General features: G+C 31.6%; 1 protein-coding gene across 1 annotated transcript in view; it reads left to right on the plus strand.

Moving 5' to 3' along the window:
- Window positions 1-23,477, plus strand: part of LOC148274053 (glutaredoxin domain-containing cysteine-rich protein CG31559-like) — a 239,372-nt gene that overhangs the window by 88,066 nt on the left and 127,829 nt on the right. The window contains exon 2 of the mRNA XM_088237703.1: window positions 12,955-15,227. Within this exon, the coding sequence (XP_088093829.1) occupies window positions 13,449-15,227 (1,779 nt within the window). The 5' untranslated portion in view covers window positions 12,955-13,448. The remainder of the gene's footprint in view (window positions 1-12,954; window positions 15,228-23,477) is intronic.

Here is a 23,477-nt window from a genome sequence, read left to right on the forward strand (position 1 = left end):
TTGTCCCATAAAAGCGAAGTGGTAAATTACATATTTAAATTGTACACTAACTCAAGAGAACCGCGTGCCGTCTATCTTCTAGAACCCATTTCATCTGCTTTAAGGTCTGAGAGGTTGTTAGGCATATTAGGGTCTTTGCACAGGATTGTTATTAATACCGGTATTAGGACAATTGGGGTTTTTGTAAGGGATCAGTGTTACGACGAGAGGTTATTTCACCTTAGCTCGATAAGAATCATGTTAGAATTTAGTTTCATCTGCTCTAAGGTCTCAAAGGTTGTTAGGACAATTAGGGTCTTTACACAGGATTGTTTCTAATGCCGGTATTGGGACAATCAGGGTTTTTGCGAGAGATCAGTTTTATGACGAAAGGTTATTTTACCTGAGCTCGATAAGGATCATGCTAGGATCTAGTGTCTTGATAATTTGGTGTACTTGTGTTCTTTGATATGCGTTTTGTTTTCTTCTGTTGCTTGAGTGCATGTTGTATAAGGAAAATTCTTCTTAAGTTTGTTCAACGCATATAGATTTTGTCTCGTTATTTGTTTTGTTTGTATCACTACGTCCTTCTTCCTTTCCAAAATGTATACGGTTGCGGTCTTAAGTCGAAACCAATACTGTATTCACTCACTGTCATGCTGGTAAATTAGAAAAAGGTGATTGCACTGACAACGTTTATTTGATTTATCAATTATTGACAATGCTGCAGTAAGGAGCATAATGAAAGCTTTAAAGTTTCTTTGTCTTGTTATTTTCGTGGTTGGATTGTAAAGAAATATTCTGTTTTTGCTTAATTAGTTTTTTTTAATGAGTGAATATGCAAAGCTGAAGAAAGACACAAGTCTTCGTGAACGGTTTTGAGAAGGGGTTGGGTGCTTCCATTGTATTAACTTAGTGTATTTCATTTGCATCTTCGGACGCCTCTGGCGTTACTACGGATCCGAAATATTTAAACCGTTTGACTTAAAAGAGGTGTATTGTCTATTGTATATATACCTTTATTGGAGCAATCGTTTTTTTTCATATGAGAGTTGCAGTAATATTGGCCTTATAATGTACAAGGTTTATGTTTCAGAAGTGGATTTTGTTTCCTAGCTATTTCTGTCTAAGTACTTTGGGGAAAGGGAGAGAATTTTGGCAAACAAGAAACTTCTCCGTATTGACTTAGTGAAGAGAAAACCACTGAAAACTCATTTAAGAAAAAAAAACCTTCCACTTTACTTAAATATATCAGGACATATTGTATCCTGTGATCATTTATTGTCCCTGTATTATTCTAACCATGAAATAACCTTTCTTTGGTGATAAATCATTGTGACTTATTACGAAATGGGGGTGCTTTAGATCCTCATCAACGTTTTTGCGTCACGCTTTCAGGCTATGTCTTTCGACGCTGAAGAGGGGGCAATGCATCAACAAGTGGAGAACATCTTGAAGGGTTTTAACACGATTTGGCAGTTGGTGTTACCATCAGAAACGCGAGGCAAATACTTCGTTTTTGCTCACCTTATTTTAAGTCACCACTCATTCAGAAACTTCTTGTCAATTCCATCACAAAATAATAATACATCTCATGGAATCTTTAACCCGTGTTCTTCATCCGCCCGGATACAAATATATCTACAATTTGAGATTGTTTGTATTTCACTATTTCCATGTATATTAACATCCTTGATGATACCATTCACTTGCGTGCATTAATCAGCGTAATAATTCAACACTACGATTATAATTATAAAAAATGAAATCATATGAATTATTACCTCAATCTGTATATAATAAATCACGAGATTACTCTCTTGATCTTCGTGCATGAATGGGATCGTGTTAAGAGACCATGTTTTATTACTCATGGATGTTAGAAAAAAGGAAATATTTATTTATGTTGATAAATTGGTTCTGATTCATATAACAAATAGATAGCGAAGAAACAGGTTGGGTAAAATAGGTAATGATTGCCCGCTTAAGGAAATTTTGACTTTAAATGATTGTAGATTTGACCGTACTCATTTAATAACAATTAAGGATTTTAGCATCAAATTTTCATCTATTTATCTTTTATACCTTTGCATTTATTTGCTTCCACTGTTTTAAAGTAATTACCACAACAAAAGAAAGTGATTGCCCACTTTAGTATTATCGTTTAAAAAACTATGAATTAAACAACTTTTAAATACAAAAAAAATTACATTAGGCTTAAAATATTTTTAAAAAACACACATAAACACAAATAAGATTTACAATAACTTTGTTTTATCTAAAAATTATTTTTTTTAATATGTTAACATTTAAAATTTCAATGAAAGGGGATTTTTGTAATTTTGATACATTTTTTCAACAGACTCTGAATCGCCTTCTTAAAAAAAAACAAAAATCGATATACAATGATTGCCCACCACAAATTTCAATGATTATCCGGCTGGGCAATCATTGAAATCTAAAAAAAAATTATGTGACAGATGTTGCCCACCCAGTAAAATCTAAAGTAAGATAGGTTTATATGTTAGAAATTAACTGACTACCCCCTGGTACTATTTATCTAACCGTAAAAACGTGAATTTATAAGTGAAAAAACATAATTAAGAAACATAAATCATATTTTCAAAAGTAAAACGTTATCGAATTTCGTAAAAAATACTTGATAAATTGAAAAAAGGTCAGCGAGCTTCACGGAATATTTTTTCACGTGTCAGCAACGTCACGCTTTCTATCGGTAAAGTAGATTTCGTGTTTGTATTGAAATAATAGTCATTTTTTATTATTTTGGCCAGCTGTTTAAATGCGTTTTTTAAAAAAGAGCGATTCTAGTGATAGCGGGCAATGATTATTGGGTGGGCAATTATTGTCTACTCTACCCTACGTAGATTTTTATGGTCGATGTTATCAATTTATATAGTTTTTTAAGTAATCCCGCGTAGGTTGGATTCATTACGACGTTTCGGCTACCGTCTTCAGGTTAAACTATCTGTCAATAAAAATGATACATTTCGATATTTTTACAGCGCTCTTTTCGTCAGTAATCACTTCAAGGACGTCGCACATTAAATACTTAATTAAATAAAAAAAAAGCTCTATCTATAGCCTAACTCTTGTTTACAATTAACTTACTGACAAATTTTACAAATCATGTAATTACAATATTTGAATTTGTCCAAATGTTCGTAGACAAAAGACTGGATTTCACCCCCCGGAAGTCATTAAGATTAACAAATCCAGTCTTTTGTCTACAAACATTTGGACAAGCTCAAATATTGTAATGAAACCAACTGATCCAAGAAGAAGTTCAAAAATTAAAAAAAAAATTTCAGGCGTTGCCTAGTATGTGAACTAATTCAGTCAGATGAATCTCTTCACAACAATAAAGGTTTCAGCTCTTTAACTTCACTAAAATCAACAAATGGAAGAATTGAAGAAATATGGATGTTCAAACATAGGCAAAATGGTGAATGTTACACTGTGTGTAAAGTGGCCACTTAAACCAGCCAATAACAGGTCATAAGCCCTGTAAATGCCTAGACTTCCATATTCCCTTATTTAAGGTGTTCTCCATCCCTGTTGTAATTTGTTACTCATGTTATTATTAAAACACAAATTATGTTTGTACCACAGGCCTTACGTCTAAAAAGTAGCACTTTTCAAATAAGGAAACGATTTTATAAATCAACTATTTTTTTTTCTTTCTTAATAACGGTTTCACTGCACAATTGTTCAAGTAATTTTCCTTTTACAAAATATAAGAAACAATTGATGTATACTTTTACTTAACTCTGTATGCAAAAATAATAATTTAAAGAAAGAGTTATAAAAAATACAAAAGAAACTATGTCCATCTCAAAACACGAGCAGTTTGCTCACTTTGAGATGTAGTAACGTGTCAATCTCATCTATTGTTATACAATAAGATTTTTAGTTTGGTTTTGTATTTTATGTTGATTTAAATAAATAAATGTACCAACGTATTACAACAGATATGAAGAACATTTTAAAGAAGGGAATGTAGAAGTCTAGAGATCCACAGAGCTTATGACCTTTCATTGGCTGGTTTAAGTGGCCACTTTACACACTGTGGAACATTCACCATTCTGCCTATATTTGAACAAGTCGTTCTTTCGATTCTTCCATCTGATAACGTTTGTGAAGTCTAAAAGTTGAAACCTTCATTATTGCGGGTAAGATTCATATTATTGAATTATTCCACCCACATTCTAGGCAATGCCTGAAAATATTTTTCATTTTTTACTTCTTCTTGGACCAGGTGGATTTATCAACAATGTTTTGAGCATGTCCAAATTTTTGCTGACAAGGACTAGATTTAACCCCTCAGGGAGATTTCAATATCAACATGTTACAACAGAGATGAAGAACATTTTATAGAAGGGAACGTAGAAGTCTAGGCATCCATTAGGTTTATTGCCTATGTCCTATGTGTCAATAAACGTATGTAAATAATTACTGCTGTAGAAGAGAGTGTAACACGCATGGACAGGATCCGCAATGAGTATATCGGAGGGTCATTCAAAGTGGCACCCATATCTGAAAACTGAAAGAAAGTTGGTTAAGATAGTATGGTGACGTCATGCGTAGACATAACGACTATTCGGCATTAAATGCGCTAAACATCCTACCTTAAACTGGAGGTAGAGGCAGACCCCCCGCAATATGGTGGTCTACTATTGAGAAGGAGCTGGCTGCATAGAATATTACCATTGTGACAACCCAGGATAGAAGATCCTGGCGCTTGCGAATAATGAGGCCTGACCCTGCTTGAACCGGGATATGGGGGCAGGGAGAAAAAGACTGTTGTAGAAGGGAGTTTAGAAGTCTAGGTATTTTTTTTTTTTTTTTTTAAATACGGCATTTCTGCCATTTACATATATGTGGTATAAAGAGTGCTTAAAAATAAGAATATTCTTAAAAAGTTGAGAATGAAATATTAATATACTGGTACTGTACACATTATTAATTACTTGAAATACATATATATTTTTAAAAAATTATACAACAACAAAATACATTAATCAATCAAATTATTACTATTCCAACCCAATCTTCTGAAGATGATTTGCTCTTTTTGATAAAAATATGTTGGTCACTTTATTTTTTAAGTTAGGCAGAGATAAACTAAATATATCAAAATGTGATGCATATTCATTCCCGGTATTCTGTAATCTAACAATAGGTGAGTTATATTGAGCTACCGTTCGAGAATTTTGACAATAAAATATTGTAGATGTTCTGCTTAATCTAGGTGGTACATAGAATGAAATCAATTTCAGTAGATCAGGGGTATCAAACATTGGTTTTATTATTTTATATAAAGTCGTAAGATCGGTCGATGTTCTTCGTTCTTGCAATTTAGTTTATTTAAAAGAGTCTAAAATTTTGTTATAATTTTATTGATTAGTAGAAAAACCCATCTTAAAATTAATATATCTAAATAAAATACAAACATAAAATATAAATAAAATTAATTTACTAGCTTATGACATCTCATTGGCTAGTTTAAGTGGCCACTTTACGTACAATGTAACATTCACTATTATGCCGATGTTTGAGCATATATGGCTTCAATTCTTCTATCTGTTGATATTTGTTCCCCTAGTTTCTACCATGTAAAAGATGAGGAATTTTACCACGATAATAAATGGGACATGTTTTTATAAATAAATATTCATTCGCGGATTTCCTTACTGAATTAGTGGTGGATGCTTTCAATTTTGATATTTTTACAGTTAAAAAGCTACCTTCTTTAAAATATTCTTCATCTCTGTTGTAATTTATTAAATTAATAACTTTGAAGGAGATAAAATCCAATTCTTATTTACAAAAATTTAGGGTCACTCAAACTATTGTTGAATTATGGCTGTATTAAAAAAAAAATCATCACCTTGTTTCCTTATACCGATAAAAATATATGCAATGGATATAGAAAAAATAATTTTATATTTAAAATCAATGCGGATATTATGGAAATTGTTTTCAAATATGTCTAAACAAAAACGCGAGATGTTTAGCCTTGAAAATGCTGAAGGCAAGATTTCTGAGGATGTTCTTTTTACATTTAAGCGGTCACAAACAAAGTTCAAAATTCACATGACTCGTAGTGTATTAGGGGCGCGGCCAACGCAATGGACCGTTTTCGCTGGAATTCAAAATGTTAAATTTAAATATATTTTTTATTCTACTAATAAGTAGCAAAAAAATATTGAGAATATTTTATTAGACCTTTCTTAATTTAAAACTGTAAGAAAAAGGTGATATTTTCTCGTAGGCATTATGAATATTTTATATAATGTAATTTATAAATTATTTGTATCATTCAATCTGGACAGTATATCATACTGTCTACAATTCATGAATATAAATCATTTGCAGAATGCAGAATTGCATCTGTTTCTTGTGAAAATTGTTATTATTTTTAGAAAATTAATTTATTTTCAAAATAAGCCATATTAAAGATTTTATTGCAGCTTAACTGATTTTCAATTTTAATTTTTAATGATATCCGTATGCAGATCCGCTAAACGAGAATAAAATAACAATAATAAAAGGGAAATCGCATTCAACCACACGGTAACCTAATTTATAAATAATGAAGTCTATTGGCTTACGGTTTGTATTCTTATCACAAAAGTAACATTCACAAATCTATTGTGTTTCAATTATTTCTTGTTGGTGCCTCCAATTAACATATGACCCACGGCAAATACAGGGTGTTCTAAAATACATACGTTAAAAAAAAATACAAATAAAAACAATCTATGTGTATTAACACAGTGTGTAAAGTAGCCACTTAAACCAGCTAACGACAGCTCTTTCAATGCCTTGACTTCTATGTCACCTTATCAAAAATGTTTCCTCTCATTGTTTCAATAATAATAATGGTTTATTAACAAACAAAACAATTACTTTATCTACTACATACACAGTTAGGTAATAGATTTCTCTGGATCATGTCTAGTCTGCCTAACTAGGTACAACCTGTTTTGAGGCAGACATTTTTATGCTAAATCAACAATAATATTACTACCTACTAGTTAATTAACCATACAGTTGAAAGATATTAATTTATACCATTTATTGTTTAAGAATGTTTTTGAGTAAATTTTCCGATTTTTCTTAACATAAACCCAGTAATCCATGTTTTACAAATTTATTAAATTGAATCCGGGTTATGGTTTTGCAATGTTTGGGTAACATATTTAATATTTTGGGGCCCAGAAACACGAATTCAGAGTTTGTGGTAGACCCCATGATCCATCCTCTAGTTTGGCTTCTGGTAGTGTAGGAGTGTTACTTTTGGGATTTGATAGAATAATTTGCTTTCACAAACCTTATTATTCTTAAAATGTTTGATTGCCATATATCTAAGAGCTCAAATTCCTCAAATAACTTGACGCTGGGGTACCTGAAGGGCTTTTTTAGAATTATTTTAATTATGAATTTTTGAGCAAATTTAGGAGGTTTTAATATCGATTCATTAGTGCTTCCCCATCCTATTATTCCATTTGTTTTAATTGAGTTACATAAGATTTAACATAGTTGTTTGAGTTTAAATAAGGATAAGATATTACGTATCCACTTGAAAATATGGAAAAGTTTTCTAATTTTTTGTGTTATGTATTCTATGTGTTCTGTCCATTTAAAATATCAATAAATTATTCTACCCAAATATATTATATGGTGTGATGATTCAAGTATTTCAGAGCATATTTTTAATTAGTTTTGCTAGGCTACCCCACTGTGGTTTTACCAAATGTTGTATATTGGTAATACACGAATACTGAGAATTCTTTATAACTCGTTGGTGCGAAGTAGACTCGAGAGTGGCTCGATGATTTGGGGACCGTGTGAGTTGAAGTATTTTCTTATGATGAGAGGGTTTAGAAGAAATTTCTTCGGTTTCTCCACATGAGGGAAAGCGGATATTATCCATGGCTTTATTCCACTGAGTTCCTCTAAGGTATGCTTGGTTACAACAGTTTGAAGACCAGAAAGAATGTGTATTTAACTACGCACTTCTTTCGATTGTTGCGCGGTATTATTGACAATTCTGAAATTATGCGGAGCATTAGCTTTTCGGTTCCGGATAATTATCTTAAACAGCGTCAGCATACACTGCTTCACATTTCAATATAGGGGATCATCCTTTTAATTGTTGTGTCTGTTGGAAGAGCTATCTCTATGTTGAAAAATATAACTTTGGATATTGACATTTTTCACGTCTTTGAAGGAGTTTTTCATAACAAGATTCTCTTACTTTTTTAACATATTATTCTCTGGATATTATGTAAACTAATGTGTTATTTTTATATATACCCAATTTTAGCCTTTTTTTAACAATTTCCATATGTATAAATTAAAGTTTTCTGTTTTGTCATGTTAATATATATGAATAAATAAAATTTAAATTTAAATAGTCCCTGGACTGGCACCTAAAACGAAAGACTGAGCATACATACACTTACATTTATGTAACAAAATTTATGAAGATATGCTGCAATTAGTGTACCGATGCAGTCCCTGTGCACTGTTTGGTGCGGAAAGAGAATGATGATGTTTTTTTTTATGAAAAAAAAGAAGTTTTTTATGTCTTTAAAAATTAACAACAACCTGTTGTTTTTTGGCATCATTATCCCATTTGCAAATGCATTGATCATTAAACCTCAATTTTCCATGCACAAATAATTTACTTTAAAATACACTACTACACATTACCGATGAAGCGTTAAATTGTTTAATTATTTATGTACGTACATACGAGTTTACAAAAAAAAACACACATTTGCAGCTTTCTTTAACCTGATTTACTTAGTGTTGAATTAAATTGTTTCTTTGTTGCTTAATTTCTGTTTTACTTCATCATTTATTTCAGCCATACTCAACCTTTTTTTTCTTTGGGCCACATAAATATTATTTCGTTTTTTTTATTTTTTTAATAATAAATTTCATAAAAGGTAAATGTTTTTTTAAAATTCGATACATATCTACTTTTACACATCTAGTAAATGTTATCACTGTAACTCTTAAAAAAAAACTAATTCTTGTGCTTGGAGTGACTTACACTGTGTTAGTTGTTTTTTTATAAGAGCTTATATAATTCTAAATACGTGTACATGAGAAAAAAAAACATAAAATATATAAAGAAAAAACATAAAACAATAATACATTCATACTAATTGAACTTTAATGTAGTTTTTACACGTGTTCAAAAAATTTCTTAAGATTTACTTTAAATTTATTTATTGATATATTATTTTTAATAGTTTTTAGTTCATTGGATTTGTTTATTTATTTTATTTTATAAGGTAATTGAACAAAGAAACATCCTAGAAAATATACAATTTGAAGGTATTCGTCGATATAATTTCACATTATTTGATTTTTTTTGGGGGAAAAAAACAACAGTTTTTACATATAATTCAAACAGAAGATAAGGGTACATAAGTACTTAAATTTATTTATTTTATTAGGTAAACAAACAGTATGTACACACATATTGCCAATTTTTTTGTATATTAGTGTTTATAAACAATAATTTTAATTATGTTGAATATTATAAATGTAAAAGAACCGAAATGAAAAAATATGCAAATAATAATTAAGTTGAAAATCTGTTTTTCCCAAAATTTCTATAACTTTTTATCTAAATCTGTACATTGTCACAGGAAAATTAAATTGTTTAAACAATCAATAATCATTTTCCACGGCTACGTAAGTTAAAAATCAAGTGGACACATTAAAATAACCCAGTAATAGAATATAATTAATTTTAATGTTAAGAAATGTTAGTAATTCAGAAGCAACAAATATAATTTGTAAATATAAATAATAATAATAATAGTTAATAAAATTTATAAATATATATATATGATAAATAAGTAAATTAACGAATTTATATTTTTTTAAATCATAAAATAAAAAATCAACGTTTGTAAAAATATTGAAGAAGGTACGAAATATAAACATGAATGTACTTAAATAGATATTTAAAAAAAAAAGTATACTGTTAAGTGTCCTCGGCACGGGTAATCCCAGTGAGGTCACATTATTTAATTAGTAATCTTTGTTTATGAGGGAAATAAATGACTAATTAAATACTATATATTTAAATAAAATCAATATATTTTTATGTCCATATTATATTTTTATAATTTGACAGCCTACTAGTTTCGGCAATACTATGCCTTTTTCAGGATTTATAATTAACTAACATATAATAAATATAAATAAATACAAATTTAATGACAAACTCATATAATTACACAGGCGTAATATCAACGCCTATAAGTAAGCTTTTATATATCAAGTATAGAAAGATGAAAAATGTCTGCGTGACCGGAGATAACGGTATTGTAATAATGACATGCTGTACAGAAAAAATAATTCTTTCATATATGAGAGTATAAAAAGAAAACTAAGAAATCTAAAACAAAAACGGAAAATTAGTTATTGATGCCAAAACAAACTATACAAAAAACCTGAAATTGAAATTTGAGTTTGTCCAAAATATTGTTGATAAATTACCTGGTCCATGAAGAAGTATAGAAATTGAAAAAATTATCTTTTCAGGCGTTGCCTAGTATGTAGGTGAAATAATTCAATTAGATGAATCTCACCCGCATAAATAAAGGTTTCAGCTCTTTAACTTCACAAACATCAACAGATGAAAGAATTGAAGGAATATAGACGTTCGAATATGGGCAGAATGGTGAATGTTACACAGTGTGTAAAGTGGCCACTTAAACCAGCCATTGACAGGTCATAAGCCCTGTAGATACCTAGACTTCTATATTACCTTCTCTTAAATGTTCTTCATGTCTGTTGTAATATGTTAATATAAACGGCTCTCCAGGGAGTTGAATCCAGTTCTTGTCTACAAAAATTTGGACAAACTCAAAATATTGTTCAATAATAGAATTACATAAAATATATAGAATTATATGTGTTTTTTTTTGTTTTAATTTCTATATGATGCATACAATACAGTACAATGAAAAAATAATTTGTACGTTTGAACTTATTAAAAAATATTTATTCTCAAAAGATTATTCGCAAATATGTTTGCTAAATTACACGGACCGCAACATTTTATTGATATGACGAAAAAAAATATTTACTGAACAACAGTAGCTCAAATATTAACTATAGTGTATTTCTCTATGGGTTTAAAAATAAAAATTGTAAAAACCCATGTACTGTGTAACGTTTTGTGCCTTGATGCTTAAAATACCCTGACTGTCAAATCAAATCACCGAAAGGGTCGGAAGTTTCAAATACCTGGGAGTGTATGTTACAGAAAATGGCAGCTTTCAAAAGGAACTAAGAGTGCGGCTAGTAGTAGCAGACGCAACTTTCAACAGTATGAAAGCTGTTAAGTGAAAATTGAAAACCAAATGCCGCCTATATAACGTCGGCATTACATTTATTTTTCTCTGCGAATGGGAGTCGTGGCACCTCACTAAGGCCAAAAACAGCAAAATACTGAGTTTTGAGAATGGATGTCTCGGAAGAATCTTACTACAATACATCAGGTTCTCGACGTCCTGGACGTCTGTTATTGAGTGTTCGTTGGCAGTTTATGTCAGAACTACGGGAAACAAACCTGACTTGGGAGGATGCACAAGAGCTGGCATCTGATAACGATGCATGGAGGCTTTTTGTGGACACCCCATGCCACGTCAAGGAAGCGTACATGGATGATGATGATGAGTAAAATTTAGAGCATTAAATTGTACGGCATTTCTTAAAAAAGGATGAAATTTTTTTTTTTTTTTTTTTACTTTGAATGACGTCAATAGTTCTTCCAAATCAACCAATAATAGAGTTATAAATAAACCTATCAATGAAACTTCTTGGTTTAGTTTTACTTTTTATTATTTTGTTATATCCAAAATATTTTAAGAATCGTATAAAAACTGTAAATGTTGTAAACAATTCACAAGTTTGGAAGATGCCTACTTAGGCGAAAGCGCTCGTTGGTCAAAACAATAAAAAGTAAAACTAAACCAAAAAGTTTCATTGATAAGTTTATTTATAATTTTATAATAATCATTAACTATGGAGTTTTATCAAGTTTTCAGTTCAGTTCAGAGTTTTTATTATTTTGATATTATATCTCCAAAATATGTTAAGAATAGTATATAAAACCTGTAAATGTTGTAAACAATTTACCAGTCTTGAAGATGCCTACTTAGGTGAAAGCGCTCGTTAATCAAAATAATATAAATTATAACTAAACCAAGAAGTTTCATTGATAAGTTTATTTATAATTTTATCATAATCATTTACTATGGAGTTTTATCAAGAAATATCAACAAAAAACATCAATATGTTCAATGATAGAGTGTCGAAAAAGATTTTCGGTTGACGGGAAGTCAATTAACTAATCAGCAAAGCTCGCCGAAGAGAATTTGTGACGTCAAGTATTTTCAAAATTACAAACTTCGAAAAATCATAAAGCTGATTATGCGATAAATATTTTAAAAAAAATTTAATGGTAGAAAAGGATGACAATACCATCAATATTCTACCAATATGCCAAGGCGTAACTTTCTACCAATTTAATAAGTAGGGACATATGTTTCCTCGTTTTATAACCAAAATAAAAATAAATACACCAGTAAAATTAATTAGCTATTTTTTCATTAATATGTTGGTTACATGTTCCCTCGAATGATTAAGGCACTGAATTTATTACGCTTTTCTATTTTTTTTATTGTTTAAGTAAGTATATTATAATAAGGCGTAATAAGTACCTATTGTATTTTTTCATTACTATGATTATCAAATATCTTTGTTGTTGTTTAATTATGGCTTTATGTATTTTGACAGTAGTTAGTTTCAGCAATCTTTATCTTTAAAATTTACTGTCTTTAAAATAATTAAATTATGGACAATGGATTATTTTCACTTTTCTTTCTTTTTTATAATGATGATTTTTCTTTGTTTCAGATGTGACAACGGCAAGTTTGAATGAAAGAAAAAGTTACTTTGATATTTTATACGTGGGAAAAAATATTCCATAATTCGCTGGATATTAAACGAATTACCGAAACAAGCAAAGGGAAACTAGTGAAAAATCATAATTAATCGTGGAACTTTAGTTCGAGTGAAAACAGTTAAGTCAATTGTTTGGTTCGGTGTGTGTTAGTGCGGATTCTAGTGTAACTGTTCAGTTATATGGAAGCATGTGTTTGCAGCATACGAATAGCGTGATCTAGTCTCTTAACAAGGTGCCAGGGTTGACACAAACGGCGCAGCGTTGCAAACTAGTTTCTAGTGAGTTAACGGTGCTTTCTTCACTTATGTTGGATTGCCGAGAGTATTGCCCGCTTTTATTTGCATTGTTTACTGTGCCAAAATATTACAATCGTAAAATGATATTACTTTAATCAAATACAGTAAATTTGATAACCTACACGGATATAATATAAAATAAGTCAATAATGGAAAGTATAACAATGCTCTCTCATAACGCAATTCCCCCGGCACTTCCGCCTAAAACAAAACCTCGCACCTCGCTGCAGACTTGCGAAACGAAGAATTATTACGAAAGCAGTTTGGATTGTGGGAACCCTGCGTCCGACTCGAGCACTCTAACTGGTTCTAAGGCGGTTAGTGCAGTCGCGACGTCTTCTTATGGCGCATCGCGCTGCTCAGCGGTATTCTTAGCGGCGGACCAGCAGCCGGTGGCAGTCGGTAACGCACCGCGGAACGGGCACGTCGTGACTATCCGGATCAACCCTGACTCTTACTCCAACCCCAACCACGCGAGCTCCTTCAAGGACGAAACGCGCAACGAAAGGACGACCTTCAGATCGAACACCAAAGTCAACCTCAACCAATCTAACCCCATCAACACCTTAGGAAAATTCATAGTCAATATTTGCGAAAGCAGCGGCACTCCGGAACAATCCAACGATGCGTACCTGAACACTAAAAATAACAATAGTTGCGTTAGAATTAACGTAGGAAGCACCGATACTCTAAATTTTATCGACAGAAGCACCGAAGAAATCGTTCAAAAATCAGAAACCATCATGAAAACCGCCACAAATGGAAATGTTAACAACGCTTACTTCTTTTGCAATGCATTCCCTTGCTCCCCGAACAATCTGATGTCGAGCGGTCAATGTTCTCCGAGCGACACTTTGGACTCCGGCACCTGCAGTGACCTGGACGGAACCCCGCCCCCGTTGCCGAAAAAGAAGAATTCGAAGGCCAATGGCACGGGACATAAGCGCGTGAGCGTTACCGTAATAGGAGCTACCACCCACGGCAGAGCATCGAGCGTCACCAGCAGTGGAGCGGAGGTGGACTCTGAGGACAGCGAGAGCAATATCTCGTGCGACTCCTTGAATAGCAGTGAACTTAGCGCAGCCAGTCTGCACGAGGAGTCGGCCGCGGTGACATTAAAATCGGAGATTCTCAAAGCCGCTATTCTCAACTCGGATAGACGGAATTCAGTTTTGACCGATCAAGTTGACAGCGCAGTCCCAATTGCGCCCGCCATGCCTTCCTTCTTAAACAACACGCAAAGTTCTGGAGGGTTCCTACCTCAAGGTCTGCTTCAAGACATCAGGGACCGATCTGTCAAACTCAACGCAATAACGGTGCCAGAACCAGTTAACAAAACGTCGTGGGCGGATTTGGATGTCCAAAAAACACAGGAACATATTGAGTGCAAAAAAGAAGTCATTATTAAACCGGAAGAAAACTTGACATCTTTCAAACTGGTATCGCAAGTCAACAATGAGAACAGAAAACCGAGAGTGACGGACGTTTTGTATTCGCAAAATGTAATTCCAGATACAAATGCGCCGTATTCTAAAATATTGCCAATTGTCAACGAGAGCACGTACGAAGAGAGGAAACTGGAGCAAGAAAAACAGAAGCACGACCAACAATACAGTTGCAACTTTTTATACGATACGGATAAATATTACAATTTCCATTTGAATGAAAACGTTTTCGAGAATGACAGTGATACGGAAAAGAAGTCTAAGAAAAAGGGTGTTGTGAACAATAACGGAGTGTGCAATGGTTCTAGTGATAGTGATATATACGACGAAGAATCTATGGAGTACTTCGCCGGTATAAAGGACTTCAAAAACGAAGATGCTCCTTCGACCATCAAAAGCGCCAAGGGAACTATCAGAGGAGTGAAGAATAGAGTCAGAGCTGGCATTGCCACATTCTTACAGATGCACAATTCTCCAGTCAAGGTAAGATAAAAGCAATTATTTATACACATAAGAATTAATTGAAAATTTTTAATTTTGTCGCCTTCAGCTGGCTTTTACATTTTTGAAATAAATATACATTAGTTGGTTTATATTTGAACGTATTTATGCAGAAAACAGCCAATCATAGAAAAATGAAACTGAGATAATAGCACCTTTGTGAGAAGAGTGAATAATCAAACCTACACAACAGTTGGAATGTTTTTGACTTTGACAAATGATTAACAATGTATACATTCGTTTTTTTAGTGTTACAAACAAAAATCTTATAATGTGTTCAAACAGTGTAAATGAATTTTAAAGTACCGTTAGATTTTTCTAGTCCTGTGGGGGATTTCTGGAAATTGAGAAATTCCGTTTTTGTGATCGACACTATTTTCAGAATGTGATTTTTACAGTTTTTTTATGAAAGTGGTCCGGCTGTTATCTTTTATCTTTATCGGCTAGTATCTTTTTTTTTCGAAATTTTGGACTGGCTGCTTTCTACATAATTGCGTTCATTTGTGAACTGCAATAAGATTAACCATTTTAAACAAGCGAGTACAATTGCAGATAAATTTACATAAATAAAACCCCAAAAACAATAATGGGACTTAAACACAAACTGAGTAAATAACCCAATTAATCGTTTTAGCTTTAATAAAAGCACATCTTTAAATTTTGATATGAACAGCAAAATATTTTAAAAACGTTTAATTCAGTACCAAGTTTATGAGGTCTTATTTTTATAATTAGTACTGGATTTGTTAGTATAAAATACCGATATGTAAAATGCCTGCTTGTACTTCGTACGAATTTTAGGAACATTAAATGTCATGAGATTCCTAAAATCAATGACGTCTAACCGGCCATATTTTTTTAAATATTAAAACATCAAATGACCGTCCTTCTTCTTATTATGATCTTTTTTTAGTTTTTTGAAAAACATACACGTGTAGCAGCATTTCTAACATAAGTACATAAACATGTTTAGCAAACTAAATTACTTTGAAACAGCTGTGTGCTCAAAGGCTGCGTTATGAATATTCGCCATATAACTCTGATTAAATAATAATATACCAGTGTTCAAGGTAAGTTTGTATTAATTTGCGAAGAGGTGTTTGAATATAAACAGGTCAGGGAACTCAAATAACTAGAATTGGGTAAAATGTACGTACCTTGTACTGAATTTCAAGTAATTCATTTGAAGCAATCGGTCACTAAACCACGGACTTGATCTTTGTTTGTGACATAGTTTAAGATCAATTTGATTATCATGATGAAGTTATGTTTATGAGATAAATTAAACAGAAGGCGTTAAACCCAAGGGCGTATTTGTGTCATTATTTGAGGTGACTCTGTCGTATTTATTCAATATCTAGATGGATGGAAAATACCATTCTGTGTGAAAAATAGAACTATAACCCTACCCTGGACAAGTGTTTTCGACTGGATGCCTGCTCTTAGGAAAAAAAAATTATTAAAGAAATCAAGCGAAGATAAATTCACTTTTTTATAAAGTATTTGGCGCATTCTACTTCCATTCTTGAGGTCCTGGGTTCGATTTCTGGCAGGGTGGCAGTAAAATATTGATTTTAACGTTTTTTAAACCACTATATTTCACAACAATATTTTGAGTTTGTACAAATTTTTGTAGACAAGGACTGGATTCGACTCCCTGGGGAGCTGATAACATAAACATATTACAACAGAGATGAAGAACATTTCAGAAAGGGCAATATAGAAGTCTAGGCATCTACAGGGCTTATGACCTGTCATTGGCTGATTTAAGTGGCCACTTTACACACTGTGTAACATTCACTATTCTGCCCATATTTGAACATCTATATTCTTTCAATTCTTTCATATGTTGATGTTTGTGAAGTTAAAGAGCTGAAACCTTTATTGCACCTACACTAATTGCGAATTATTTCACCTACACTAGGCAACTCCTGAAAATGTTATTTTTTCAATTTCTATACTTCTTCATGCACCAGGTGAATTTATCAACAATATTTTGAGTTTGTCCAAATTTTTGTTCGTACACTTGCCAATGACAAGTCATAAGCTCTGTAGATGCCTAGACTTATATATTACCTTTTCTGAAATGTTCTTCATCTCTGTTGTAATATGTTAATACTATATTTCATGTGTCCTGGGCTGGCACCTAAAACGTAATACTGATAACATGTAATCAACACACGATGCATTTTGTTTACCAATGCAGTGTCCTATGCACCATTGCTGCGGAAAGAGAAATCGTGATGAGGTAAGACCCGAGGGCGTATTTGTATTATTATTTTAGATCTGGCCATTTGACATAAATTGTGGTCTTTACAAACAATATAAGCGTCCATTGCTTTTAATCAACGACGTATCATTGAAAAAAACATTTAACTCTTATCTGCGCCTGGCGATGCGTAGACCACTGCATTGAAACACATGCAGTGTATCTCAATCATGTGTTACAGGAAAGTAGGATCATCAGTCTTACGCTGCTTAAGGATTTTTACTTGAGCTGAACCATTGAGTCGAAAACACTCATCCAGGATTCTGGTTTTATATGACACACGAAACTGTCTTTTTCACCCGCCTCGCCTTGACACACGTACGTATTTCTGTGTCTGGGCTAATTATAATTCTTACACACGAACTAAAAAAATTCGAACTTTTTAGAATCATTTAATTTTTATAATTAGTTTAGTTTTGCAAAAAACACCACTCGCTTACTTTAGAAGATCGCCGTCTACTGTTGGACATGGGGGTGCTTCATGGCATACTTAGTGGACGCCTTGGTAGTCCGGCTCTTTTGTCGGAGTTATCATTAAATGTCCCCGGCTACCGCACCCGTCACACGTCGAGCTCACTATTTCATGTACCAGCAGTTCGTACGAACTATGCCCAGAACTCTCCACTTATACGTTTTGCTAGTGAATATCATTTTAACTTTCCCCTTATTAATCCATTTGATTGTAAAAAAATAACATTTAAAATGCGCGTCTTAAAACATACTTTTTTGTCTTATACTTAGTTTCAATATTAAAGTCTTATTTTATCTTATTTTATTATATTTTATTTTACTATATTTTATCTCTAATTCTTAATATTTTACATATATTTATATTTTCGACACTTGACACTTGTGCAATATTTACACACATGTCCACCCTCATTCCAATATAACACCCACTCACCTACCCTCTCACTCACTTACACTCACACAAACACACTAGTATGTATTGTACGTGTACTTAATGTATTTCTGTGGATATCTGTCATTAGTTTTATTCTCTGTATATTTTATTTGTTATATTTTTGTTACATGTTTTACTGTTGATATCCCCAATAAATAAATAAATAAATAAATAAAATACGCATTTCGTTTTATTTGACCATAGTAAATCTACATTTGGTTATTATGATAAGTCATCCAATTAATTAAAAACAATCTAGGTACAATTAAAACAATATGATTATAGTTATAACTGTTTTTTGACGTGTATTCCACTAAAGTAGTGCATAAAGACAGCTAATAAACATTATTTTTGCCAGAACAGTTACGACCGTTACTTACGAATCATAATGTAGTAAGTTGAACCAAGTTTTGAAAAGATTAATTATGATACATTACTAACGGCATCATAAAAACTGCATACTTATCTTTCGTACTACATAATAAGTAGTTGATCAATCCGGCATAATTTCTCTTTTTTTGCTATGCACGTAGGTCAAATATTACATTGAGAGGAGCTAAATCAAAATAGTAAAAATCTAATTATTTGTATTTTTTTTATATTTAGAAAGATAACGAATGTAAACAAATTTACAAAAACGTATTTTAATGATTCAATCAAGACGTCCATTTCTCTGTGAAAATATTTAAAAGTTTGAAGATATATTGTTGTTTTATTTTATGTTTTAGAGAGTCTTCGTCGTTTTTTTTCAGCTTAAAATACAACTAATGAAATTGTTTTTTTTTTTGTTTTGGAATTAAACCATAAACAAGTACCTAGGTACCTACTTAAACTCAATATTTGAATATTCACAATTTAAAGTTTTGGAATTCAATTAAAAACAAGTACCTCGGTACCTTCTTATCAATGAAAAGTATTTGTCCAGAGTAATAGCAGGCAAGCAAACTTTTGGGTAGGACAACGTTTGTTAGGTCCACTAGTATGAATATTAAAAAAGTAATATTTATTAGAAATAGAAAAAAATAAAAACAGATATAGAGCAAAAAATTATTCGATAAAAGTTGATGATCAAATAAGGAAAAAATACAAAAGCAAATAAAAAGTTTATCTGGAAAAGAAAACATTGATATTTAAATTTTTGACCCAGTTTATAAATGAATTATTAGAAAAAGAGACTGTGAAGTAGGAGTTAAATCGTTTAGAGGCACGGACATTTACATGCCTCTGTCTAAGTGTTGATTTACAAAATGGAATATATTGTTTTTTTTTGCAAAATAAATTTGTATGAATTTTCAAAAACTATTCATCGTTATGATCATCTAAACATACTTACTTTTACCAGAGGCTTCGCTTGCGTACTAAGGAGAAAATAATTTATTAATTCTATTTGTCTTTTAACAATAATATTTTCCCTTAAATGATATATTTTTTCGGAACTAAAAGTAGCTTGTAGTAAAAAAATCGAAACAAATATTTATTTTATTTAACTAAAAAAGGTGTGATTCTATTTTCACTTTATTTTATTGGAGAAATCTACTTGTTACATTCTTACTTATTAAAGAGTCATCTTCCATAGAAATAAACCAATCGCTGAGTGTGCATTTCAATTCAATTCCTTTCATCAATATGCGATAATAAAATTACTATAAATATCTGATTTTTACGAATCATAATAAATTATTGATATTAAAATTAAGAAAGCGATGAATGATATTTATGTAATAGGAAATGAGAGAGCAAATGTCGTGTTATTTGGAGAAGTGTAGAGAAAAATTTAAAGGGCTATAAAAATGTGTACTGTAATTTGTATTTTTTACTTTATTGAACACAATTCATTTTTTTTTCTTCCTCAGTTCGACGTTCACATGACCTTTTTTCCACGTGCATTATCATCACCATAATTCCTTTTCCGCACCTATTGGTGCATAGGGCACTGCATTGGTACTCCAAACGCAGCGTAACTAGATCATGTTTTTACATGAAGTTAAGTTAGTCAGTCTGACACATCAGATACCAGTCCATGGACTATAAAATATTATGGTGTGAAAAAAATATTTTGAATAAATATTTCATATCAAGCATGTCGGGATTAGAACCCGAGAACTCTTGCATGGTAGGCAAACGCGCTTACCATTACACCACGAGACCAACATATACGTACATTTCATATACTTACATACATATTTATTTATTATAAATACCGCCTAAGGTAATTACAACTGTTATATGAAAAAACATTTGTACAAGTAACTGAAAAAAAGAAAACAAATCTATGTAGCAAATACAAACAAGGACAATAAAATAATAGTATACAATATATCAAGGAGTTTCCCACTCAAATCCCTCCCACTAAGGAAAATCCAGTCCTTTACTCCTCTCTTGAAAATAGTTATATATGTGAATATTTTCTACGGTTGACTTTTTTGTAAATATGCATAGCCACTCCACTGGTCCATATTGTACAAAATCATGTTTAAGTAAAGATTCCACTAACAATAATTATCATTACAATATTTGAGTTTGTCCAAATGTTTTCAGACAAATGACCGGATTTCACCCCCTCGAGAGTCATCAAAATTAACAAATTACAGCAGGGATGGAGAAAACCTTAAAGATGGGAATATGGAAGTCTAGGCATTTACAGGGCTTGTGACCTGTCGATGGCTGGTTTAAGTGGCCACTTTATACAATGTGTAACATTCACCATTTTGCCTATGTTTTAACATCTATATTTAGCCCTGTAAATGCTAAGACTTCCATATTCCCTTCTTTTAGGTATTATCCATCCCTGTTGTAATTTGTTAATAATTATCATTGTTATCAGCTGTTTTCTATAAAAGTTGTCATTAAAATAATAGTTTTTATCATTTTCATATTTTTTTGTGTACATAGGTTTAGCTTCAGCCGTTGACTATATTTAGTTAAAGTCAATGATTGGTCTTACGCCCTATATATGCAAACTTGTTTTAGCATATATGTGTATAACTGTATATGTATGTTTAAATATGTAAACATTTATTTTCTCGTAAATATAATATTTTTATTAAGTCTGGCTAACCGTTCATCTTTGCTGTGGGCCAAAAAAGATGTATTTGATTATTGAATACATTTTACATAATTATATTCAAAATTTATTGGCTAAAAACCGGTCGTTAAATAAAATTCAAAAGAGTATTAATCGAAATGTAATTTTTATTTTTCCATCCGTTATTTCAATAAAGTTTTATCATCATAATTAATTTGTAATTTCTTGTAAATAATTTATTTTAATCGAACTATGGTAAAAGTGTGTATGTTATACTTTTATGTTGATATTGGATAACAGAGAAAAGGCTAGTTATAATCAGGAGTCAAAGAACTACGGTTTATGGGCGAAATTCGGCCCGTTTTTTTTCAACTAACGACAAATATTTAATTACTGTTAAGACGGGATTAATGCAAGTTTTATTATCATCTTACCCGAATTCTAAACATATACTACATCACTGCAGTTGGAACATACATTAATTGCTGTGTTATATAATTTTAATGTTTAGTTTTTTTTTTTTTTAACCTACACCCTAAAAATACTCACAGATTTCAAAAATACTCACGAACTTGTTTCAAACATTGTTTGGAATTTTTCCAAATTTTTGTAGACAAGGACTGGATTCAACCCCCAAGGAAGCTGTTAATATTAACATATTACAACAACCACTTAAACCAGGCTGTAGCTGCGTAGACTTCTATATTCTCTTCTGTAAAAAGTTCTTCACGCCTGTTGTAATACGTTAAAATTAACAGTTTCCTATAAAGTTGAATTCAGTCCTTGTCCATGACGGTAGGATGATCAGTCTTACCCTTCAGGTCCCAGTCCATGTACAATGAAATATTGAAATATAAAACCACCTTTTTAAACAATATTTCATGTCTAACTTGCCAGGAATCGAACCCAGAACCTGAAGCAAGCAGGTGAACACGCTGACCTAGACCACGAAATGAATAAATACAATCAATATTGTTTCCATATTACTGAATAAATGTAAAAATGTTATTTATTTTTACATTGTTTTTTATCTTAATATAATTAATTTCTTTACTCCAATCAAAGCCCGTCAAATGTTTTTATTTATTTATTCATATAAAGACACATATTACAAAATAATAATAACGTGTCCCTTACTCTTTAAAGATAAGAGCCCTGTGTTGAGTTTGGATACAACAAAATAGATAGTAAAAGCATGCATATTATTAAAGAATACTACAAATAATACAAAATAATACAAAAACATAAATCTCAATAAACATCTGGACAACACGCTTAATAGTACCATTTTTAAATCTATGCAATATCTCTAAGTAGTATTTTGCAATGATCTCTTCTCTTAGACAAAACCCTTACATGCACGCTTATAAAAATAGCCTTCGTTTCAGATAACCTTATATGTTCAGCCAAGACATTAAACACTCTTAAGGCCGCAAAAGAGAAATTTCTCTGAGCGAAAGTTGGACGTCTTTTCGGTATTACATAATTCAAATTACAGAAAAACCTTAAAAAAACATCAGTCTAACTTTTTTCTTTTTTTTTTTAATATGTGGCCCTCTAAAAAAAGTTTTTCGGCTTCTGCTTAAGATACGAGTAGGTTACTTGGTGTGAGTGATCGATCAAACGTAACGGGATTGGTCAAAACCAGAATACTTTGAAAAAAGTGATACAAGGTCATACGGGCCAGTCTACTAACACATACATATATTATAATATACAGCCTACACTAGCTAAGTATTTTTGTACGTGTATAGAATATTAAGAATGTGATAAAAAAATATAATTAAAACATAAAAAAACAAACAGTATCAAATATTCTTTGGTACCTAGTAATTTTTAAAACTAAATAAAATAACTATGAAGTTTGTAACGTCACTTTGAACGTGCGTAATGAGATTATATTAGTATGAATTTACTTGATTTCGTTGCGTATAATGTGCGCATTGTTATTTTGTTTACATTGTATGTTAGTGCGTATAAAACAGTATGCAAACAAAAGCATTGGCGAATTTAGCGTCCCTGGTTCCGATGCGC

This window comes from Micrasema longulum, unplaced genomic scaffold, assembly GCF_059751315.1.
Source record: "Micrasema longulum isolate JH-2025_06_02 unplaced genomic scaffold, ASM5975131v1 h1tg001769l, whole genome shotgun sequence".
Classification (NCBI taxonomy): domain Eukaryota; kingdom Metazoa; phylum Arthropoda; class Insecta; order Trichoptera; family Brachycentridae; genus Micrasema; species Micrasema longulum.